We start from the raw sequence: 25,886 nt of genomic DNA on the forward strand, positions 1-25,886 counted from the left end.
CCCAAGATATCAAAGGACAGGAAAAGCCATTAAACTCCGTTAGGCTTCTGTAGCTCACCACCTTCCCACAGTGTCATTTGTCTGATTAGTGAGGAAGAAATCTCACGGAAGTGCAACTTTTGCTAGCCTTGCTTGAACTAGATCTTCTCTAGATGGCATTGTCAAGAAATGTTGAGAATAAAGTGCACAATTCTCTTAATTATCAGTAGATGGCAGTACCTTATCATGACTGTAATACCATTAATTCTTGGGATGAAACTAGATTTCCTTGCTTGCAGTAGCTGCCAGTAGAAATAGTCTGTAAACAAAAAAGGACGTGGAAATGTTTTAAGGAGAAAATCTTCTCCACTATTGGAAACTCAGTGATCAAGCTAACTAAACAGAACTTGCACTGGCCATCAATTAGCTTCCAGGTGCAATTTCCATATTCCATGGGGTTTTTTTAATCCTTCCGTGGTGGCAAATATACATGATACTCCTGCCTCCTATTTTATTTATTTATATCTATAAGGCCCTTTATGGCTTGGCACCTCGATACCTACAGGACTGCCTGCTCCAACCTGAATTGGGCTGGCCTATTAGATCATCTAGGGAAGAGCTGCTCCTAGTGCCCCATCATTGAGAAATAAAGGGAGTCCTCTGGAACAATCTTCCTGTAGAGATCAGGCTGCCACCCTTCCTGAATGTCTTTAGGAAAAAGTTGTAGATGAGTTCTGGAGAATATTAAGAATGTTGGTGGCTTAATTCTCCAACTTGGTGCCCTCTAGTTTTGCTGACTGCAACCCCCATTATCCCGTCACAATGGTTGAGGGTGAAGAGGACCTCTTGGGGGCATCAAGTTGGGAAAGACTAGCTTTTATAGTAAGTTACCTTCTGAAAGGTCCTTGGCTTCTCCCTCTAGTCAAACCGTGTTCATACATAATGCTAAGCCATAATGTGCTTCATTCGGTTTAGCTTGGTGTGCAAATCTAGGCAATCATGACTTATTTAACAAACAATGACAAAGTGTGATGCATGAACCTATATATGTATTTAAAAAGTAGCCAACATGTGAGCATGGCTTCATCATTTACATGAGACATGCTTGCTTTTTATTATTATGTTAATTCCTCAGTTGAAAGCAGGGAGGTGACCTCACATGACATAGCCATTACTATCTTGCACAACTAGATTCTTCCCTGCTCAGATTAAAAAACACTGTAAATACGCAGAAGTAGTTTTCAGAGCCAGTGGAGGAGAGAGGAACATGTACTGGTAAATAGGACACACTGGTCCAATTTACTGAAAGAGACAGGACAGTGAGCTGGGATTAGTGCAAGTCTACAGACTTGGGGCTGGTATTGGTTTGCTAGTCAGATTGATATACAAGATAGATGTTAGTCTGTCTCCCCCATCTTGCAAATACTTTGCTGACTGGGAAAGGGACTTGCACCATAGTGGCTGTGTTCACAAAATATTGATCTCCAGACTAGCCAATTACACTGTAGCCTACACAGTTGTGTGAATGAAGTATGTGTAGTTAGTTGTGATTTATTATAACCTTTGATGCCAGAAAATTGGATTGAATTAACTATGAGCAAGCATGTTCCAACACAGCTATGTTTAACCCCATTTTTCCCAGGGGTCTACAGAATTCAGTTGGTGAAGGCTGACCTTGGCTGAGAACTTCTCTCTGACTTACTGTAGGGATTAGCAGAAACTAGACAGTTGGTGGCCCACTGGCCAATTTCTGATAATTTACATTACTTGGGAATGTTGCAATAGAAATATCATTGGAGTTAGAGGAAGGGGAACTGGTAAATCGGTCCCAATGGACTAACTTACTGACCTGGATCACACAAGATAGTTTAAGTCACATGTAGCTAGACTTAGAATTTATTTGATGCATTCTATGTCTCACATTCACAGAAAGGTGGCCTGCACTGCTTTACCACAAATATAAATAACAAGCAAGTAAAAAATGATATCACCTCCACCACCATTATATGTAGGATAGTAATAATACAGTATGTTTTTATCCTATTCAGCCATAATTATAATAAAAATAACCATATAAATATACTGCATCCATATTAAATGGTCAAAACAGCAAATTAAAACCAGACTCTATGTGGAGGGATGCTAAAATATAGAAACAAGTTATCATATTTTTCTTAAATTATGCTTCTTAGGGGAAAGGAATTCCAGTTTGGTGCCACCACCAAATATCATCCAAACCTGGACATTTTTGCAGACAGCGGTTAAAGTACAAAGACCATCACAATCTGAAATCATGGCTTCTTTTTGGCTTATCTAGTCTTGTAGATTTGCATGTCTGAACCCAGACTGACGGTTATAGTTAAGTAAGCTCTTATAAAATAGCAGCATATAAAATCATTATGAAGACACAGTGGCTGGGTTCATACATTATATTAAAACTTAATGTGGGAGGGTGCTTAGCATGTTGTATGAACCTATCCATTGTGATTTATTGAATAAATCATGGTCAGCCTTGATTTATGCATCCAGATACCATAAAAGAATAAAAAATGGATTGAAAATAACATATTCAGATTCTTCTAAAAGTTTTAATTGGAAGGAGAAGTGGGTGTCCTCTATGGCAGTATGGAAGGGACTCACTGTCACATATCACTCTGAATCTAGTGAACATCACCTTCAGACAGTCCCAAAAACAAATTATTTCAATTCTTAGTGGGTTTTTTAAAAATCTAAATATTATGCCTAGAACACTAAGTTATTCACACAGGTATGTATCACCTTGCAGTGTTTCACTTGCAAATTTTGTGATATGAAAATTATTTATTTGGGAGTACCTGTAGCTTTAAAAACTTTCCCTTAGAAGGAGGAACCACTTCCCCTTATCTCAGTTCCATGGTACTGTTGCTATAGTAATTTGTGTTGGTTCTGTGTTGCACTGATACAAGAATCAGTTGGAAAAAAATGGAGAAATGACATAACTAAAACTTACCTACTAAAAACTACCCCTGAATTCTTCTATTATCTGTTACCCTTGAGACAGTTACAATTAAAGAAAACAATCATCAGCTATATTTTTTTTTCAAAAGAGGAACTTAGAAACCCATATTAAAATTCTAAATCATGCCCACAGTAAACTATGGTGAGACCTTTCAGACAAAAAACTATTTATTTTGCATTCAACTCCAACTGCTTGGTCTTCTTCCTTTACAAGCAAAATTGTCATCTGATCAGGAGGGAAAAAAGTATTCTCACTTGTAGTTTGTCTTTTAGGATAACAGTTTCCCCAAGGAACCGATAAACATTAAATGGTAGTTGGCAGCATGCCAGTTAAATAAGTAATTTGAAAAAAAAGGGGGGGAAGATTATCATTCTTCCCACACATTGGTTAGTGGTAATGGCTGGTAGGAGTTGAAGAAGAAATCCAGCTTGTCTCCCATTTTCTCCAGGAATCTTCCTGTAAGCTAGTTGTGGCAGAGGTATCCACAGCTTATGGTCAAAAAAGTCAAGATTAAACATTGTGACTGAAGCTCTGCCTGTTTGGTATGTGCATTGATCACACCACTGTGTCTACCATCTTGACTTTTTTGACCACACCCAGGTGGGTTATAATAACAATTAACAACCCATCGAACTCTTTTTGACAGAAGTCTTTCTCACTGGCATACATCTTTTAAAATCTTCTCACAATATCATAACTATTTACAAAAGCCAGGTTCCTCCTAATGTATCCTGTTTGTTACCAGTATATAAATCAGCACTAATTCAAAATATATTTAAAAACATATCCTTCAAAAAACACAAGCCCTGTTAGCACATTTTAACCCATGGTTAAGTAAACTATGATTTGCTTAATCAACCTAGTTTTCTGGGTTTCTACCACACCTAGATTCAAAAGTTGGTTTTCCACAACATTCTAGGTTCCAAATGTGATTGGCTTGTGGTTCAGTTTGTCATGTGAAGACAGCCAATGAGTGGTTGGCAGGGGATGAGTGACTTATTTCTTGTTAAGGGCCATCATTGCCTAGAATAAGCTGTAAGGGGCCATCATGTGGAAGTGGGTGCAGCCTAAGCAATAGGCAGTGGGATCAGAGCCCAAAGTGGAATAGGCCTCCTGTTCTTCCTTTAACCACTGTATCTCTCTCCCTGCCTATCACAATACTCTTTAAAAAGTAGTTCAGGGTGTTATGCAAACCCAGATGGTTAGGTTGAATCAATCAACCACAGTTGATCAACCATAAGCAGGGTCAGTCAAGATAAGCAAGAGAGCCACTCTTCCAGTGCCATAAATTTGGGGGGCTCAAAAAGAGGGTACTGTACTTTATTAACTTTTTAAAAAATATTCAATAATGTCTTTTGCATTTTTATGATGGCTAGGCACTCCAAAGTTGGAAGGGACCTGGGGCTTCCTCAGTCAGGCCTGATCATGGGCCAACAGGTTGTACAAAGTTGACCTTATTTAAATTAGTCAACTGAATGTACCAAACAAATAATTAATGTTAACCTTAAGATAACATTGACATGCAAAGCAAATGAAAAAATATATACTGTAGTGATTTTCCTTGTCTAAAGCTGCAGAGTAAGATAAACTGAAAAGCAATGAAATGTAAAGCAACAGAGGTACACATCACGTAATTAGGCTCCAGTTCTTCTTGTTGTGATGATTAAAAGATTGGGCGATCATCCATACCCTAAAGCAGAATGGTTGTGTTTGCATCTCTAACTAAATCCAAGGGGGCTCATTGGGCTTGGAGTTCATGCCAGTAAAGAGGGAGGTGAGGTTTGTCTACCCAGCTTCTATTCTCTTCCCCCCCTCCAACATTCAGGAGAGAGACTACTCAAAAGACAATGGTTAAAGTGGCTTAAAGAGCCCCTTTCTTGTGGAACAGCTCATCTTTATGATAGAAGTCAGAAGGGAGACCTAATCTTAAATTCTTTTCTACTCCAACAATGTGTGAATCCTAAAGGACAGGAAGTAACAATTAACTCTGTGTACAGAATGTCTGCATTTTGGGTTCAAACAATAAACTGGGTTACAGATGACCCAGTTAAGTAGGTCATGAAACCAAGGCTAATTGTCTGTGCCCCAAACTAGCCAACTGCATTTTAGTTTAACATGTTGTGCAAACATAGCCCATGCAATTCATCTGCAACTCACTGTGTGGTGTGAACTGAGAAAGTTGGGCCAATTGAGTAGACCTTGGTTAAATTAACCATAGTTAAGTACACTATGCCAATCCAGCCACTAAGACAATTGCTTCAGGCAGCTAATCACTGAATTAATGACAGGGTAACTAATTGTAATTATTGATAGGGAAGGATAATGATACTTGTGGGATTTTCTGATTCAGTTGGCAAAGAACCCAGCATGGTTCAGGTACTACACGCTTCAAATTGCATAGTAACTGAATCACTATTTTTTGTTCTGCTTCCATCTGCAAAAAATCTTGCAGGTTTTTGAGGAACAGTAGGATATACATGCAAGCACCCTGTAGCCAATGGGAGATATTTCCAAGTAGCAAAACTAGGTTGATTATGACTATTAATCTTTTAAACAGGCTACAATTCTAATCTCATGGCATCTCTCCTTCCCTGGCTGATGTCTTCCAATGCTAGTACTGTAAATCATTGCTGTTTTCCCCTTATAAGCAGAATTTCTATGGATCTTCACACTGCTAGGAGAGACTGTGCTTTTGCTGCACGGACATCTTCTATTTGGTCTTTACTACAACCATTATGCTAATTTTCTGAGTTTTTCAGAAATGCATTTTGAAATGGATACTGATTTGTCAAGCAGCTGAATCCACCACTGCTCAGGACACATTCATTCAATCTTTTGTACTTGTCACTGGTTTTATTACTCTTTACAGTTAATTATTTAGGTAGTATTAAAATATTGTGGCTATATTTAAAAAATCAGTGAATTTCAAAATAGCTAAAATGGCAGTAACTCAGAAGGAACTTTTGCCCTTCTAGTGTTTTTAAACACACACAAACATGCACACACCCCACATAGCATTCCAGGAGTACTGTGTTAAGTTGCATTTCAAACATACATAGAGGAAAAAAAGAATCCTAGTAATAGCTACATGATTAAAATGGTATTAAAAATACTTACTGCTATATTTAAATTGAAGGTTATGTGCTGATTTTTTAAAAATATATACATTTACTCCTTACAGCAAACCCACAAACATAAGCATAGTGCTAAGATGCACTGAGATGATGTTGGTGTTCCGTGCTTTCTCCAAAGTCAGGCCTTTTCTGTTGAGTAAAAGAGTTAAATATAGAACTGAAGAAATATAGTGGATTACAAATAAATGCCATCATATGGACTCTGTAAAATATGACTGAATGAGCAATAGAAATTCCACTATAAACAGTTGGAAACAGTTGCACATCCAATATGTTCTTTTGTTACATGATATCCAAACTAATTATTGCATTATGATTCTAATCTGTATCTAATGCAGTTACCTTCTGGTTTTAAAAACTAGCCTCAGTTGGTTAGGAGTACAGCCATTCATGACTTAATGGGAATCAGGCTCACATATTGTGTTAAGCCATGATTCTTTAACCATGCTTACCTGAATAAACCATAATTAAATTGCAGCAGTTAACCCAAAACTATGGTTGAATGTTTACAAACCACAATAGATGGGTTCCTGGAATACACAAAGCTAAAATCAAACAAACTACATTGGCTTAGTGTGATGTGAGAATCCAGTATGCCCATGTGACAGGTTATATTCTAAGTCTGATTGCTAAATACATGCACATGATTATGTTAAAGGTGTTTGCATCTTGCAGGATCAAATCAGCAGCCATCTTGGATATGCAGAAACTGGATTTGTAGCCTAGGTCTGCTTACAACTTACAAAGTCTGTTTTTCAGACCTCGAAGATGGCAGCTGCTTTTCAACATAAAAATAACGCTCCGAGATGGAAAGACCTACAATTTCTGGGCAGCAAAACTCCGGATGGCCACTAGAGGGCAACAAAGAGACGCCGGAAAACGAAGGGTTCGTGGCCTCCTAGTCCTCGTCACATTTTGCAGCCATACATCTATATATTCGAGCAGAAGCCACAGATGTTAGTCTAGCAACCTTTCCCCGGCGACTGTGAGCGCCACGTCTAGTTTTACTTCTAGTTTCCGTTGACGCATCTTTCCGAATTTCTTTTTGTTCTTCCAGAGAACGAACATAATCGATGGAATATTTCGTATTTCACTTTTGTTCAGGAGAGGCGGCGGGTTCTTTAAGGACTAATTCCCGCCCTCTAGTTAGCGGGAGGGGTTTCCTATCCGATGACGTCAGACGCACTCATTGATAAAAGTACCGGGATTCCCTGACTGTAGGCGCAGAAAGAGTGGATAAAACTTCCTTTGCCGGCGCGGCACGTGTCTTTGCGAGAGCTTGGGGGAACGCGCCGGGACGAAGGCCGACCAGTTCCCGCTCGAAGGGAGCGAAGAAGCCGGGCTAGCATGGAGCCCGCTTGTTTCCCCCCCTATCATCCTTTCAGTGACCACGTTATGGCCTCGGATCTGTACAAACCTTCGCTGCCTGCGATCGCGCCGCCTAAATCCACCTGTATGGAGCAGCCCAGACCGGCCGAACCCACCCGAATCATTAGCGACCCAGTCACGGGCAGATCCTACAGCAAAGGCCGCCTGCTCGGCAAGGTACGTGCGGTGTTTTTGCGACGGGTAGGAAGGGTATGGAGCGATCGCGATTCCTCCGCCGCTCCGCAGTCCGTGACCGAGGGATGATCCGAGACTGCCTCTGTTCGTGCGCGCTCAGGGCTGAAACGAGCCGCGTTCGTGAGTGGGAGAATGGATTTAAGGAGCAGTTTATTCTGATTTATGCTGGGAATGATTGTACGTGGTGATACTTGTGGCACTTGAGGATTGCTATTGCGATAGGGAGCAAAACGCTTCTTGTCTTCGCGGGCTTCCTCCGAACGGCGCTTCTCTTCTCCCGGCCTGTGTTTTTCTCCCGTCCTGATCGAGGCTCTTTTCTTCCCTCCCCGAGAGCTTCGATTGATCCGAGACAGGCCTGTCTGGGCACGACTCCTGCTGTGCTCTCCCCGTTGGGTGGCATGGGATCTAATGTGATCTGGTTCCTCTTCCCTCCCTGCCAGGCGTGAGCCTATGCTGCTTCTCTCTAATTCTCCTTCCCTTAAAGCTTGAGAGATTCCCCATTACTAGAAACCGATTCACTTGTTCTCTTATAAGAGGGTTCTTTTGAAGAAGCCTGGGCAGGACATTCAGCCGGGATCTGTGCGGGTCTCCAGACTGAGGGGCTGAGTTGATTTGCTAGTCATATTGTTATACACAGTAGGTGATCGTTTGTCTCCATCCTGCAAATACTTTGCTGACTGGGAAAAGGACTTGTATCACAGTGGCTGCATTCACAAGGCACTGAGCTTCAACCCCACTTTAGCCTATAGATTTGTGTGAATCAAGTCTGAGCGGGTAGCCTGTGGTTTATTATCTGATGCTGGAAGATTGGATTGAATTAGCTGTGAGCAAGCAATTATGTTTCCCAGGGGTCTAAGACATTCAGTTTGTGAAGACTGACCTTGGCAGAGAATTTTTCTTTTGACCTACTGTAGGAATGAGCAGAAACTAGACAGTTGGTGACTCAGTGGCCAACTTCTGATAGTTTACATGAGTTATGGTTTAGTGTGTTGTGTGAATTAACTAACTGTGGTTTATTTAGCAAATCATGGTTAAGCAAGCAATGCAGTTACCTAAATGATCACAACAATTAAAGAATAAAACCAGACATCAGTTTGGGGGTATTTAAAACTAATGTGATCTAATGCAGTGTAGTTAGAAGGTGGGTGGGTGACAAGGAATGGATTTCTGTGTAATGAAGATTGACAACTCTGTACAGATTTGGTGGCTAAAATAAAATTCTGGGGTTAGGGTTCTTCAGTTCAAAATATGTTTCCTACACCAGGCCTCCAATTAATGGGTTGTGAGTTCTCCTAAAAAACAAAATAGATAGCTGTCAGAGAAACTGGACCTGGAACTGGGTGGCCTTGATTTGAATTGTGCTTGTATGTGGTTTTTTGAATTATTATGAGCTCAGCCTAACCCTCATTATAGAGTTCTGAGGGTTATCTCATTATATGCTATCCTGAGCACCCCAGAGCAAAGGTGGGGCATAAATGCCAAAAGCACTTAGGGGCTGTATCCTGACATGACTCTCTCATGTTCAGACAGGTATATCAAGTTACTCAATAGAAATGGCTTGAATTTAAAGGCAGTCCATTATGTTTATTCTCCAGTTGCATTGGACTTCAAGCTTTATGGCCTGTAGGGAGTATATGGCTGAAAACTCTGCTGGATGGGAATGTGAGGAACTAGTTTCCAATGCATTTAGTGGCATTACGTTGAGCAAGGCTGTGCTGCCTGCTGGTGGAATCTATACTGCGCCAAGTCATGGCTTTTTAAATAAATCACTGATTTAGCACTGTGTGTGAATCTTTCTATATTTGGAGGCTTCAGCAGAGTAATTCACAAGTGTTTTCTTCCTTTAGAAAGCAGATATCTAGCTCTTAATGGCTGTGATGCAATAAAGAAGCCACATGACCTTGTGAAAATAGAACTAAGCATGAACCCCAAGATTAAGCAAACAGCCTTCTGTATGTTGCTCTCTTAATCTGGCCTTGTACAACAGCAGAGTTATTGGCAAAACTTGTGGAAACATGCATTTATTTAATTTTTAAAGGATGTACCTAAAACTGGATTTAACAGGAGTGGATGAGCAGTACAGATATGTCTGTGTCACATTCAACAACTGTTTTGATAATGGCCTTACTATATTTTCCTCCTTCTAACAGAGTCAGAGTACATATAATACTCTACTTTTGGGACAATAGTTCATGCATCTCATGAAGCATACTGTGATCCATGGGAGCTTATGCAATAAAAATGCATTTGTTGGATTTAAGATGTCACGAAGTTATTTAACTACAGTATATGCTGTTGAGTTATATATTAATTGATATACACAAAGTTTATTTTCCCACAATATGTATAAAAACCGAGAGCTTTTTGATTAAAGTACATTTTCTTTTCGGTCCTACAAAATTGGCATACTCATTGAGCAATATACATAACTAGCTTTCTGAATGGGTTGGAGAAAGCATTTATGCTGGAAATTTATTTATATTTATTGTAAATATATATTATATTTATATTATATAAATAATATCAAGGGAAACAATCTTTTCCGTTGAATCTCGCAGTGTGTGAACTCCATGTTTTCTTACTGCTGTCTATTGGGAAATCTTTTTAATGATCCTACCCTAAGCTGCTTCTGTAAAGATGATACCCAAAACCAAGATTCCCCAGTGCAGAGAAACTGGTTTGTCTTGGCCAAAATGTTTAGGTGTGAAGCTATTTCAAACAAAGGTGCATGGTGCAGCCAAGCTTGTACTTTCTATGCTGCTTGAAAAACCTGTCTAGAGAGTAATTTTGTACTGGGTGTCATATGAATAGGGCTTAGCTATTCTCTGTTGAAAAAAAACATGCTAGTGGGTAAAGTGAAACCTAAAGGAGTGAATATAAACTCCAGACCAATGAGCAAAACTGCATCCTAAACGTTATATAATAGAGGAAGAATAGTATATTTTAAATTGTTAGATCAAATTTGTACCTGCACACTCCTGACAAACCTTATAAGAAGCAATTAAATATTGAACTGCATAATCAACACATGAGCATGTTGTTTTAAAATTTGGAACAAGAGCGTGAAGATTTTGGGTTAGGTTATGTAGTGTAAGAATCTGCAACTGCAGCTTCCCAAACCACCCACCTCTGTTGAATTCCTTCCAACAAGCATGTTATCTTCCGAAACGTACTATTTTATTGTCAGCAAGCTGGCACCAATTTCTAAATTCTAAAATTCAACTTAAATTTGCTTTTTTGCCATTTCTATCCATTCTTTCCAGCTACATGAAAGTCCTTTGGATACAATATTTCAAAAAGGCTGTCTTTCTCTAAGCCAAGTATTCCCAATTATTTTAGCTGTTTTTCATAGGATTTGATTTCTAGGTTTCTTACCATTATGTTTGCTGTTTATAAATAATTGTGTTTGTGGTTAAAATTGGAATAACCATGAGCTAGAATGTGAGTACTGAACTCTCCTTGTCTCCAACTGTTTTAAATTTGCAATGCATTTGAGTCATAGGTACAGTGAAGGGACAAATATGGGCAAAAGTTTTGGACATATTTTCAGATCTTTCTAACACAAAGGATCAGAGTTGACATAAAACATGGGATAGATATGTCTAGGTGACCTCATCCTACTTATGACTTTATCCAGTTCTGTACTCATACCATTTGTGCTATACTCTTGATAAGGCATTTAGCTTGGAGCTTTATCTATTTATTAGTGCTCAGTGCTGTCACAAAGAGCAGAAAGTCTAAGAAAATGTGTTATTTTATAAATAAGCTATTATGGACATTAGTCTACTTGGCAAAGAATACTCCTGTCTGTTATTTCTTTCTAAATCTTTTAACTGGAGATCAGACCTGTAGATGCTATGTCTGTCTGTCTGTCTATTTAACAATGCCCATTGGCTAATTTCACAAATTAACATAGGACATGGAGAAAGGGGGGAAATTTAACAAATATAAGAATGGCCAAGGATCTTGACTATAGTCTTATGTCCAGAATATTATGAACATTATGTTCAGAATAACGTGTGTGTCTGGAAAAAGTGCCTTCCAATCATTTACTTGTGTATCAAGAGAAAATGGGAAGTTTCTACAGCACAGACATGTAATTTCTACTTTTTGATTGGCAGGGGGGATTTGCAAGATGCTATGAAGCGATGGACCTCTCAAGCAACACAACCTATGCAGTGAAAGTTATTCCTCACAGCAGAGTGGCTAAACCACACCAACGTGAGAAGGTATGTAACTGAAGCCTGAGCAGGCTGAGAATAGGTGGGGGTGATCAACTTGTGCTACATGTTGGCTCTGAACTTGCTGGTTGTAATTCTTGTGGTGGCTCTTACAGATCATCAATGAAATTGAACTACATCGAGACCTGCACCACAAACACATTGTGAAATTCTCACATCATTTTGAAGATTCTGACAACATTTATATTTTCCTCGAGCATTGCAGTAGGAAAGTGAGTACTAAGTTACATTCTGTCTGTGAACCCCGTGTGTTCCCTGAAGCATGTCTTACTATATTATAGCCGTCTCCTCCTTTTGAAAGTACATAAGTTCTATGATGTCCCAACAGTCTCTCACCATCATTGCTTCATCAAAGCCATAGGGTTAGAAGCTCTCTTCTGGGCAGTCAAACCAGGGCTGACACATGACCACTTGGAGCAAAAATATTTTGTAGCATTGTGAACACAGACTAACAGAAATGGACCTTGCAAGACGATAGTACTGAACCATTGTTCCAGACAGGGCATAACTTATAAGCTGTAACTATGTGATCTGTAGGAGAATGCAGATGTGATTTTTCTCTTATGGGTTAGAAATCATAGGATACTGTATGCTTTATGATAGGAACAAAGCAAAGGGGACAATGCTAGGTTTTAACAAATAGAGGAAAGAAGAGGGGTGGTAATATTGTCGGCAGCAGATGTCTTAAGAGAGTTGAGAACCAGAGAGATTCAATGCACCCTTGAAAATGAGTAAATATGTTCATTTTCAGGTTGCTTACCAGTACTGGAGGCGCGCATTGTAGGATGCCAGTTTGATACTTCCTGCTTGTCTTCCTCAATTCCTTTCTCCTTGAGAGTATACTTAGAGTGATAAAAATGCTCTGTGCAAGAATCTGTCATAGAAGTATTCTCAGTATAGACATTGGGGCTGCCATGAGTAGCACTTGTGCTATTTTAGTTACTTGTTCTTTATTTGCAATTCAATTCCTTATAAACAGTATGTCAACTTCTGGCATTTTAATGGCTTCAGTTGCTCTGGGGTAGATCAAAGTGAGTATTAAACTGTCCAGCAAGGATTACTTGTTGGAATAGTGTTTCTAGGGGTTACATCAGAATTCATGCCAGTACTTAACACAAGAATGACCTGTGCTAGAATTGGCTATTAGGATTTAAAATTTCCTTGATGAACCTTCTTAATGTTTAATACCAAATTTCCTTCATGTAGTTCACATACATTGTAGCATATTTCACCGTACCTACAAAATAAAATTTCTAGTCACTTGACTATCTTGTATTATGGAAAGTGGGCAGTTTGGAAATACTGCTTGGGCTTTATTTGGAGTCTGGAAAAACAGCAGAACGTGCAGATACCATCATAACTTCATTGAGAAGGTTAGAAGATGGGACTGTACAGGAGGGATTAGGATCAAATGGAAACATACTTGGATTAGAACAATTTTGGACTGCCTTTGAATGGAAGCATGTAAAAGCATGGATGAGCAACATATGGACATCCAGACATTAGTGTAAACAATTCCCATCATCCCTAGCTAGTGTGACCAATGATGTGAATGAGGTGTTACAGTGTAACAAAGTCTGTTGTACCCCAGCTTGTCCATGCCTGATATGTAAAGGATTGAGGAGAAACCTGTTTTACCCCCTTTGTCAGTCATGAGGTACATGGATAACTGGGACAGTCATGTCTCTCTCTCTCTCTCTCTCTCTCTCTCTCTCTCTCTCTCTCTCTCATTCATTCTATTTATAGTTCTTTTTCTGCCACCAAGGATTTCAAGATGGCTTACAGTTCTCCATCTCATCAAATTAAAGAATTGTGGGGCAGATTAGATGTGGGTGGGATAATGACTGGCCAACATTTACTCATGAATTTCATGGAGGTGTAGGGATTTGAACTTGAGTTATGCATGCAATGCACCAAACAGCAGTCTGCTTGTAGCCTCTTTATGGTTAAATGTGTCTCATTCTAGTCTTTGGCACATATCTGGAAGTCCCGCCATACCCTCCTGGAGCCAGAGGTTCGGTATTACCTGAAGCAAATAATCTCTGCTTTGAAGTACCTCCATCTTAAGGGCATTTTGCACAGAGACCTCAAGTTGGGTATGTACAGCACAGCTGCTCTCTTCTCAAGAGTAAAATAAGTTGTGCCCAAAATATACCTAGCATATTAACATACTTGTTTTGAGACTAAGGTTGCATTAACAAGGCACAGTCTAATCTTTCTGAATTTGCACACTAACACCTTCTACTCTTAACAAAAATAAAGCAAAAACTGGGATTCTAGATGCTAAAATGTGTTCAGTTTAAGTTTTTTTTTTAATTTACATGGCATTTAGATAGGATTATGAATTTCTTGGCCTAGGAGGGAGGTGAGATCTCTGGAAATATTTTTGTAATGTCAGATTTTGAGGCAGAAAGGCACAAAATAGGTAATAAAAATTAAACAAAAAAATATTCTGCTGCAGGTAACTTTTTCATCAATGAAAATATGGAACTGAAAGTTGGTGACTTCGGTTTGGCTGCCCGCCAGGAGCCTGCAGACCAGAGGAAAAAGTAGGTGGCTCAACTTCTTTGTGTTTGGCATCAGCAACTTTTAAGAACTTTGCTGTATTGTATAACATCTCACAGTTGCCCAACTCCTCTCTGCCCCCTGCAAGGCTGAAACATCAGATGGATGTTCTAAATTCTGTTTTTTCACAAGGAGACTATGGATGCCTCTTGGAGGGGGTGGGTTGATGCAAACAGTGTTTGCAGGCCCATGTTGCCAGCCCCTGCCGTATTCCTCCAGGACTATGTTCTTGTGCTGCCATCTCTAATGTGGTCTTTATTCTGGAATAAGGATGAAGGATCTTCTTTTACAGAGCTTTATTGTCCCGGTGCTCCATTCTTTGCAGCTGTGTGTTGGGGGAGGGAGGAATCTGAATGCAATGGGGACCAAGGGACTTGAAATAGACTCCTTTGCATCAGCCTGGAACTTGGTCACCAAAAAAACAATGTGGTGTCTGTAGTTATGTCTAAGGCTGAGGCCTGATGTTTGCTCAGTAGAGAGAAACAATGGGCAAGCTTATCTTGTGTTACACTTCATGCAAATGTTGGCAGTTGGAATGGGCAGTTGTACTGGCCAGAAAAGAATATTAGAGGGGAAGCAGTGTCAGTCTACCAGCACAGGTTGCTAGGTTGGAGAAGGCTCAAACTTCCTCGTTTGGGGAGTTGTGAAAGAAGCTTCTGGCATGCCCTGTTCTTCGAACAACACAATGTGTTGGTATGACTTGTGAAGTGGCTAGAAGAAGGGAGGTTCTGAATCCTAGCTGAAGAGTAAAAGAAATGGCAGAATAAAAATGTCAAATCATGTTCTGTTTTCTTGACACCCTTGATGAATGATTTAATTTCTCCTAGGAGCTAACAGTGAATGGATCAGGTTATATTATAGCTAAAAAGAAGTCATCCCTAGCAAAAGTGGAAGTTCAATATAAGAAATAGTGTTGGTTATAGATTTTTTTCTTAAAGGGCCAGTTTTTTATTTACTGGAACTGTGCTTCTTCCTGGTATTGACAACATAGGTTTAGCAAGTACCTGGCTAATTTGGGAGGATATTTTGTGGTTGGGCCTTTTTTTTTTGACACTTCAGTCCTATTTATGTGGCCTTCTATGTGGTGGCGGTGGCAGCAGCAGCAGCATTCTCTTTAGTTACTTTTACCCTTAGGACTTATACCCTTAAAAAGTACTGGCTGAAAGTTCTAGGTATCCTGACCACTTGAAGGATACCAAGTTGGGAAAAGCTGTCCCATAGCATAATAAGTATTTTGTCAAGATGAGTAAAAGGAAGAAAAGGGAGTTGGAAAAATGTCAGGTTTGGTTCATTGTCTCATACTGTGTATTTCTGTTCCCTAGGACTATCTGTGGTACTCCAAATTATCTTGCTCCAGAAGTGTTAGTGCGACAAGGGCATGGGCCAGAGTCAGATGTATGGTCTTTGGGCTGTGTCATGTAAGTCTAGAGCTTAAACTTAACAATCGATTATTTGCTTCTGCAGCATGGCTTTTGTAGAGACCTGCTCTTCCATATGGGTAAAGAAAAGAAAGTAGTAAGGCATTAATGGGTACATGCACATGTACGCATAACACCATTTAAAAATCTGCTTAAGTTTTGTCATTTAAAAGTATTGAAGTTAGATCAAAGTTGATAACCAGTCCAAGAACTTGAATAGAAGCTCTAGTGAAATGGATGGAATATAGCAAAAGGCCAAATTCTAGCCACTAAAACCAGTTTCAGCAGAGTATTATGGGGAAGTTGCAAAGTGACCACAGAATAGCATTATATGAGCCTTCCCCAAAACTCTAACAAATATATGGTAATGGGATGTATAAGTCAGTTACTTCCTTGAATACTATAAGCTCAAGTTAAAATGGGCTTCATGGAGGCAGTAGCTTGTATGAGGCCTATTTTTAGTTCTCTATTGGTTTCTGCAAATCTTAATGTTCCTTCCGTAAGTGCATAACATAGAATATTCTGATGAAGGTTCCAAAAATGTTTCCTTGAGGGCATTAAAAGGAGTTGATGACAAAGTGCATCAGCTTTCCTTAGTTGATGCAAAATATACCAGGCCTCCGTAAAAGTCTAGTTTCATTGTACCTGCAGTCAATAAAAATTAGCCTCAAGGAATAGTTTAGGTGATTAGCTAGATTGTGTGTAGATCAGATAGTTTAAACTGTAATTCAAGTACTTTAAGCATAAATTTGTATAACTGCTTGAACTCATAACATTAGTAATCTTGCTAAACTTTAATGATCTGTTTTCAATTTCTTCAAAACAAATGGAAAAAAAGTGGCTTGCCTGCGGTGCACAGGGTAACTGTTTAACTCAGGTGGTATTCAGCAGTTTTCCGGAGCATCTTGAAAAATAGTCTGAGTTTTTAGATTTCTTTGCTTTGGTTACCCACAGTTTCCTGTTTTCATAGCACATATGGAAAATGTGCTTCTAAATGCTGAGAAAGGGGAGAGTGGTCTTCAATGAGAAGCTGCTTAAGGGAAGAACTCCCTATTCTTCAGCTCAGCCCAGAATCATTCCAGAAAAGTTTAATTCCTAAGAGTTCTTAGCTCTGATCACATGGAGAAGTGCTGTCATCTGCCATCCGGATGTGCCTCCGGTCTGCAGGCACTTGGAGCAATAGCAATGTCTCATGAGCTTGATTACAGAGAAAACTTAAAGCTGGGTGTTGTCTAACATCAACTTCCTCTATGGTTGCTGCTGAGTCAGGTACTAATAGAAAGCCTGTCAGTGCTGACTGCAGAGAAGCGGTATCCTTCAATCTCCTTGGCATTCATCATTTGCCCTCTTCTTTCTCTCCCTCCTGCACCTTAGGTACACTTTGCTATGTGGAAACCCGCCTTTTGAGACTTCAGATCTCAAGGAAACCTATCGCTGCATCAAACATGTCATATATACGCTTCCACCTTTCCTTTCTGTATCAGCCAAGAACCTTCTCACTGGCATCTTGAAACGCAATCCACAGGAGCGCTTCACACTGGAGGAGATCTTGGATCATGAGTTTTTCACTAAAGTGAGTGGCAGTCCCTGCAAAAATGCACTGTTTTAGCTTTGGCAGAATAATGCCAGACCGCAAACTGGGCTCTACAAAGCATAACCCATTGGTAGTTGTTTCTCTAGCTTTAGCTTGAACACTGCCCTCCTAGAGGCAAAGTCTTCAGGTGAAGCCATCATTGGGGCCCCAGCAGTATAGGAACATCACTGTCCCTATTACTAAGGGTGTGAGCTCCTGGATTGTAATTTAGATAATTACATCCTGCTTCTAATTAACAGTCATGTTCACATGACTCTGCTCTTTGCTCTGGCTTTTGTTTTCTAGACAACCTGATTGTTACATTCTTGCCTCTTAAATCAGAACATTCTGCAGAATTTTAAAACTGTGGAAGATTTGATGAAAATGGCCAAAGCTCATATATGCATAAGAGAGCTCTGAAAAAGCTGGAAAACTCTGATATAATGAATGCTTTCTGATGTTTAGTTTAATCTTACTAATAGCTTTAACTTTCTAGGCTTACACACCTGATAAGCTCCCACCCAGCAGCTGTATGATGGCACCTGAACTGAACCCTCCCAACCCTGCTAAGAGCCTATTGGTAAAGGTCACAAAGACACTTTTTGGAAGAAGAAAGAGCAAAGGTGAGTTGTGCAGTATGTCCTAATACATGACTGAAATTCCTAAAAATGTATTGGACAAAAAGTAATAGCATGCCTATCCTATCTAGTTAGTCTGTGGTCTTTTGGTTGCAGCCCCTTGAACCAAGCACCAGAGAATATATATTTAATTTTAACTGGTTTGGGTGTTGCCTCTGCATGTTTGGGAAATCTGAAAGTATTAGAATTGGCAATGGGCTAGTTACTCTTACAATTTACTATATGATAATCTCATATATGTATTCTCACTCTTAAACCTATTCTGTCACTCATTATAGAATTGCTTGTTACATAACCACTCTGGATTTTTTTCCAACAGTTAAGAAGGCTTCTTCTGAAGAGAGAGATGACATCTCTAAGCTAGTATCGGGCCTTGTAAAGACTTCTATCTGTAGGCAACTAAGTCACAAAACTGTGGAAGGAAATGAAGTAAGTTAACTTCAGGAAATTGGCTAATCAGATGGCCTTTTTAGAAAGGGAAGATGGATCTTTAATTGTGGATGCTGAAATTAACAGGAAGTAAAAGATGGGATCCATAGAAGGAAATGGGCTGAAATGCCTTTGTTTTTTTAGGTTATTCCTCAGAATGGTCAGAGTCCTAGCTCTAGCCCTGCAGAAACTGTAGCAGAAGAGGGTTCACAGAAGTCCATCTCCAGATCCATTCGTGGGACAACAGCTAGTACCTGTGAAGGTGAGAATTGATGTCTCCAGTAGGATATGCTGATGTGAACAGAGTACATTCATCTGAAGAAGTGGCTATCTGTTAAAACTTGCTCAAAGTTGGTTAAGTGGATTAAACCCAGTGAGAAGGAGTTCACTGGTAGCAGTAGGGTTTGCAAATAATTGAGGTCACAATTGTAACTTGAACAGATGGCCTCATAACATTGGAGATTCTGTTTCAAGATACTATTAGTCAAACAGCAGGACCAAAACTTATTTCTGGCCTTTTCTAGATATGGAATAATAATAATAATAATAATAATAATAATAATAATAATAATAATTCATTAGATACACAGTTGGAATAGTGGACTGTCTTTAGATACATAGTCATTAGATACACAGCTGAAATAGTGGACTGGACTCAAGCAGAACTAGAAGCCCTGGATAGGAAGACCAGAAAAATAATGACAATGAATCATGCCCTTCATCCATGCAATGATGTTGACAGACTCTACTTACTAAGGAGCATAGGTGGGCATGGAATGTTCCAAGTACACCAGACAGTTGAAGAAGAAAAAGGGCATTGGAAGAATATCTGAAGGACAGTGAAGAAGATGTACTGAAGTTAGTACACCATGAAGGTTTACTGAATACTGAAGAGACCAAACTGGCCTACAAGAAAGACCAAACGAAGAACAGAAAAGAGACATGGCAAGGCAAAGTATTACATAGCCAGTACACAAAAAACTGGCAGACAAAGCAGATAGCAACAAGACTTGGCAATGGCTAAAAGCAGGAGAGTTGAGGAAAGAGACAGGGGGACTAATTCTGGCTGCACAAGACCAAACCTTAATGCATACAAAGCCAGAATCGAGAAGATAGCAACAGATGGCAAATGCAGCCTCTGCAAAGAAGCTGAAGAAACAGTGGACCACCTAGTTAGCTGCTGCAAAAAGATCACACAGACTACAAACAATGGCATGACAAAGTAGCAACAATGGTGCATTGGAATATCTGCAAGAAATGCTATTTGCCCACAAGCAAGAACTGGTGGGACCACAAAACAGACAAAGTAATAGAAAATTAAGAAGCTAAAGTGCTCTGGGACTTTAGAATTCAAACAGACAACCATCTGCCACATAATACCTGGAGACAGCAGAATAGAAGAGAAAGAACTGGAGAAAATCACAAAAAATCCTGCAAATAGAAGTAGAACAACTGTGGCAAAAGAAGGCAAAGATAGTACTGATAGTAACAGGCGCCTTGGGTGCAATCCCAAAACATCTGGAGCACCACTTGAACATCATCGGCATTGACAAAGTCACCATCAGTCAGTTGCAAAAGGCAGCTTTACTTGGAACAGCTTGCATCCTGCGACAATACCTTTAACACCATGAAACAACAACATCTGCCTATCCCAGGTCCTTGGGAAGGACTCAATAGGTGGATAAAGATGCCAAATTCAGTCTAAACATCTGGCTGGCTGTGCAACCAACTATAATAATATAATAATTTATTAAACTTGTATGCCACCCAACTTCGAGGACTCTGGGCTGCTTACAACAATCAAATAAATTACAATAAAATCACTAAAACATAAAAGATAAAGATAAAAGATGGCAAGTGCAACAGACCAATGGAATTAAGTGAGGGGTCTCATTCTCCCTCGCCAAAGGCCTGGATGAAGAGCCAGGTCTTTATGGCTCTTCTAAACAACAGCAGAGTGGGGGCCACCTTGGCCAGATGGACTTCTGGCTTGATCTGGCTGGGAATAGCAAAAGATCTTAGTATAGCTTTAAGACGCTCAACCTAATTAATTTTACTAGCTTGGTAAACCAGAGATTTCACTTCTACATCATCTTCTAATAAAAGTGAATTTCCCTATCACATCTATTCAGATTTTTAGGCTGGCAAGCGAGAAGCTCCTTAAGCTTGCTCCATAGAAGCTGGAGTAATCCTGTGTCATTATTTTTCTTCTTGTCTAGTATTTGAAGACTGTGTCACAGCATCAGCTATTATTGAATCTGCTATTGGGCTCCTGAAGAACTGTCTCTCTCTTATGCCCCCAGGTAAGTAAGGGATGCTGTATCAGAAACCCTGAATGGGATGGTTGGCACCGTGTGGAAGAGTGTCAGTATCAAATAGGACTGGAAGAAAGAGCACAGGGATGTGCAAAACTCTATATTGTAGTCTCAGAACATTGTTCCCTCTCCCAATCCTTTCTAACATTAATTTCCAAGTGATGTATATTTCCATGGTCTAAACTCTGATCACTAGGAAGGGGAATGGAGACCAGCATACTTCAATCATCCATACCACCCACTCCATGTATAGTGGCTTGGGTACTAGGAAATTATCTTTACCTTTGGGGCTCTCACTGATTTAGAACCCTGGAAAATTGTAACCCTATTCAAGATTAGAATTGATCATGTAAGCAGCTAAGATGAACCCTGGTTTTCCAAAGTTACGTTTGTGACATCTAAACTGGAAAGATATCTAATATTCCTGCACCAAGGATGCCTTCTTGTGCATGCAAAGTCTTCCATGTGAGTGGAAACACTTTTTGCAGAGGATTTGAACTTGTATGGAAACTAAACCATTTAATGCTCTCAATGTAAGATTTCCCTGCTGAATGTGCAAATGGCTTTTCACACTTCATCATGACTTGCAAGTAGGGGGCTCATTCCCACTGCTTACATGATGAATTCTAACCATTTTTCTGCTGCCTGAACAGGTTGGCATCCCAGAGTGGTTCTTCATAAATAAAGAACATTTCTTGGTTCACATATTCATCCTCCTTACGTAGAGGTTGATGATAGGAAAGATGAAGAAGAGCCATCTTAGTGTGCTCCTTCCTATATTTTCTCTCTTTTTTAAGTACATTCCTTTAAAGAGGATTATTTCATCTAATACTAACAGTTTCTCCTAAATTAACTGGTATCATTGTTCATTGTCCAGCTGAGACGAATCCTGCTTCCCTGGCTTGCCATGAACATTTTGTTTGGGTGAGCAAGTGGGTGGATTATTCCAACAAGTATGGATTTGGTTACCAGCTCTCCAACCACAGCATTGGTGTCCTCTTCAATGATGGAACTCACATGTCTCTCTCTGCTGACTGGAAGTGAGTGGAAGAAACTGATTATTTGAGGAGTTGGGGAGGGGATATGGGTGGTTGTTGAGGCTGGTAGTGCAGTTGGGTCAGCTCTTCACTGCAGCTGAAGACCTACCTTATGTGCCGAAAGATAATAACCAGATATGACATTTATTGCGTATGACATGCAATAAAATATTGGGTGACTGAAGGCATGGGCAAGGAGATTATTTTAACAAAGAGAAAGCCTGTAGTAGTTGCATCTATATGATTTTGGCAGTGAAATTTTCTGCTTGAGGTAGCTCAACAATTTGTGCTTGCCTTTTTATTTTCCTTGGGATGCTCAAGAAGACCTGATATGCATTTTTAAAACACCTTTTAACATTTATGGGTGTATTAGAAACCCTCTTTGACAGCTATGAACTTCTACTCCTGTGTGATAGGGCAGGATTGCTTGAAGTTACCAATACTGAATTGTTGAATGGCAATAAAATTACAAAACAAGAAGGGCACAACTTTCCATTTCATTCTGCCATATGTAAATCAGTTTGTACATTATAATAGATCCAAAGTACTTCTGGTTACTACAGCTAACTACATTCTCTTGCCTTTTAGGAAAGTACATTACAATCTGACAAATAGTAAACATTTCTCCTTCCCGACTTCAACAGTTCCTGAACAGCTGCAGGAACAGATGGGGATTCTGCAGTACTTTGCTTCATACATGGAGCAGCATCTCATGAAGGTGAGATGGCTACTAGCCTGGAGTCATGTATGTTCATGCTTAGGCTGTATTGGTTTCTGGATGCAGACTGAACTGCCAACCTTCTAACAACTTAATCCAGACATTGTTAGGCATCTTTCACAAGACTTTCAAAGAGAATAGTTAGATGCTCCCTCCCTCCCACTTTGATTAGCAGATCCCATTGTTTGATCTGTTCTCAGATGCTATGCCTTATCCTTTTGACTGTGCCTATTCCGCGTACATAAGGAAGCTTTAGCTAAAATTGTGCAGGATGCAGTGAAATCTTGCTAATCCCTCTTTTCTTGAATATGACTTCTACTATTGATGTACCTGAGCAGTAGAAGCTGAGGTATTATTTATTCTCATCTAGGTAGAATGCTGAGAATAGGTTGGGGAGGAATGTTAGGAATTGGTCATTCTGTTGTCCATTCTTCTAACTTTTCTGTCCTCCTTCAAAGGGTGGAGACTTGCCCAGCATAGAAGAGACTGGACAGCTGCCTCTGGTGCTCCTGCAGTGGGTGAAGACTAATCAGGCCTTACTGATGCTCTTCAGCAATGGAACTTTACAGGTGGGTAATGCATTAAGTTCCTTATGTAAAAGTGTCTATGACTTGTGACCTCTTCTATTTAAGAGAGTTCTAGGCTCTCTTATAAGCTCACAAGCTGGCTTCTCATGCCAAACACCTCCAAAGCTACTTCATCAAGGAGAACTCTGTTAATTGTCATGAGAAATATTTTGATTTACAAGAAGATGTTATGCCAAGGGTAGGTTATCAAGTTGGTGGGCTTTCATGAAAATATGTCCATGTCTTTAGTACTCCCTTAAAAAGTTATTTGCAATAGAAAGGGGTTGTCTATGAGGTGGCTTGTGTGGACCTCTCAGTCTTACATATCATTTTAAGGATAGAATCAGTATGTACAATAAACCCACATTCACTGCCTTATTGTACTTGGAGAAAAGACAGGCTGTAAATACATATGTGTTTGTTATAGAAGTTTAACATGTTGGATACCTGTAGACCCATTTCTGTATATCCGGTTTTCTAGCCCTTCAATTGTTCAACTTCTCCATTTTGTTTCCTTCCAGTGTTTAAACTGAAGGGAATAGAGGAAGAAAACTATAACCAAAGTCTCACAGTGTCCTAGCCAATATGTAGACCAGGGGTGTGGCATGCATTTTCTTTACAGTCTCCAGAACCACAAAGATCATACAGCCAGAATTTAGTAGCAAACCACTAAATAGTAGCTGTTCGATTTCCTGCCAGTTTTCAGCAGGAAGTGAAATATAACAAGTCTAGCAACACCTAATATGCTTAATACCCATATAAAATATAAAAGGTATCCATCAAAAAGCAGATCTAAAATTTCAGGCCTGTTTCTGCTGAAGTCATAAAATCATTGCTCTGCCTACTGCGGTCCACAACTATAGAAAAGTTCTTTGTGCTTAATTTAGACGCATGCAGTATGAAAACCAGTGGAGATTCCAAAAGGGCAAGAAATGCTAGACATTTAAATAGACATCAGTGATGAGCATTAAGAAGGGATTGTGCTGTCCTTTTTTGTAGGTGAACTTCTACAATGATCATACCAAGGTGATCTTCAGCAAACCTGACCACTCCTGCCTCCTTACCTACATAAACCGTGACAGGAATTCCTATACTTACAAGTTGAGCAGCATTGCAGAACTGGGCTGTTCACCAGAACTTCAGCGTCGGCTCAAATATATTCTCAAACTACTGCAACAGCGAGCAGATGCTTAAGGCTGCAAGTGGAGTGGTCTCACTGAAACACCCCATTACTCCAAGGATGGATATATTAATAGCATAAAAGACAGCAACTCTGTGAAAGCATTCCGATGTCTAATTTTCTAGAAGGGAAAACTTCAAACCTGCACACATAGCTCCAAGCCACTCCTCTGGACTCAATAACTTCTGGATCCCTCGCATCATTGTGTTTCTTGTTTTAAAAAATCAGCTTGATGTGAATGCTTCAGTTCACAGGAGAAAGGTGTAGGGATAGATGCCTTAAGTTTTACTTCTGTGCAATTATTGCACAGTTGGTTATGCACATGGTGTCACTGGGTAGAAAGGGAGGAGAGCTGGTGCTCCATACACTATACACAGGGATCAATACAGGGTAAGGAAAGTACAAATATTTTTTATGGTGGTTTCTAGGCTTTTGGTCCAATGCCTAATGCCAGATATTTGGCGTGGAACGTGTACCAGAGCCTAATGGAAAGAGGGGTAGAAATGTAGAAATTAGTGGCTTTACTTATGTGTTGTCTCAAGTCCTTGCAACACTACCATCATCTGCTCAGGAAACTGGCGTTGCACTGCTGGGAGTTGTGTTACTGCCCAAGCTTCACTTGGCTCTGACTCATGGACCAAAGCTGTGAATTGGGTGTGGCTACCAAGAGAAGAAAAGGCCTGTGCAAAGGAGCAGTTGTGGCATGGCTGACTTCTCTACTGTGGAAGAAGCAGATAAATAGCTTCTTGTTCCAGCTATAATATAATTCTAAACAAAAATGCTTGAGCCACTGCAGTTGGCTAGCGTGCCAATTGCCTGTCCTCTAAAACTGGTAGAGAGGAACTCCTCCAAATTGGGGAGGACTAGTTAATGGTGAGAGTTGAATGTTCAGCCTTAAAATCAGGATCAATTCAGGCTTCTGGTGCTACTGCGAAGCACTTGAAGCTATGAAGGGACGTGTTGGGTAATAGAACTGTTACACTAATTAAGCAAATGGGACTCCTTTTTGCTGAGACTGTGAATGCCCTGTTTGCCTTGATTTCGTGGCTGCTTTTCAGTCCAGGGTGCAGCAGGGGATCCCACAAATTGGTACAGACTTGAACAGCTTATATAGAAGCTGCCCACTTGAAGTTTTGAACCTGACAGACTGTTCAGCAATGGGGCCTAAATGGTGTGAACATCGAAGAACTTTATTTATGTATTTATGCCAACTATTTATTTTGCACCCGTGTCCTATCAATCATGCACACCATATTTCCCAAAATGCAGCAGTTTGATTATAATAAACACGTTTTTAATAAAAGCAGAGAGAAATGGTTATTTTGTATCAAAACAGTATCTTGTAAGTAACCATTTAGCTCTATAGGGCTTGGAGTAAGGTAGATAACCACAGAGATTTCTTCAGAGTTGTCATTTCAGTACTCTGACATGCTTAGTTGTTTCACGTCAGTATCTTGATACAGGCAACTGACAAAACATACATTTGAGTGGTGGACAGGTTGAGTGCTTCCAAAGAGTTTCCAGGCAAATGT

At 39.9% G+C, this 25,886-nt stretch overlaps 1 protein-coding gene across 1 annotated transcript; it reads left to right on the plus strand.

Annotated features, from left to right (window-relative positions):
- The first annotated feature begins 6,874 nt into the window (after positions 1-6,874).
- PLK3 (polo like kinase 3) lies at positions 6,875-25,684 on the plus strand. Its single transcript, XM_007420225.3, has 15 exons — positions 6,875-7,656; positions 11,796-11,903; positions 12,011-12,127; positions 13,882-14,011; positions 14,377-14,464; positions 15,803-15,898; positions 17,273-17,471; positions 17,968-18,094; positions 18,429-18,538; positions 18,683-18,800; positions 20,758-20,841; positions 21,731-21,893; positions 22,479-22,608; positions 23,067-23,177; positions 24,174-25,684. Exons 1-15 carry the CDS (start codon positions 7,459-7,461, stop codon positions 24,366-24,368), a joined length of 1,974 nt encoding a protein of 657 aa, XP_007420287.1. The 5' UTR covers positions 6,875-7,458; the 3' UTR covers positions 24,369-25,684.
- The last annotated feature ends 202 nt before the right edge of the window (positions 25,685-25,886 follow it).

This window comes from Python bivittatus, unplaced genomic scaffold (assembly GCF_059951505.1).
Source record: "Python bivittatus isolate LINGU-HERP-01145 unplaced genomic scaffold, Pbiv_v1 ctg000700_np1212, whole genome shotgun sequence".
NCBI classification, from domain to species: Eukaryota; Metazoa; Chordata; class Lepidosauria; order Squamata; family Pythonidae; genus Python; species Python bivittatus.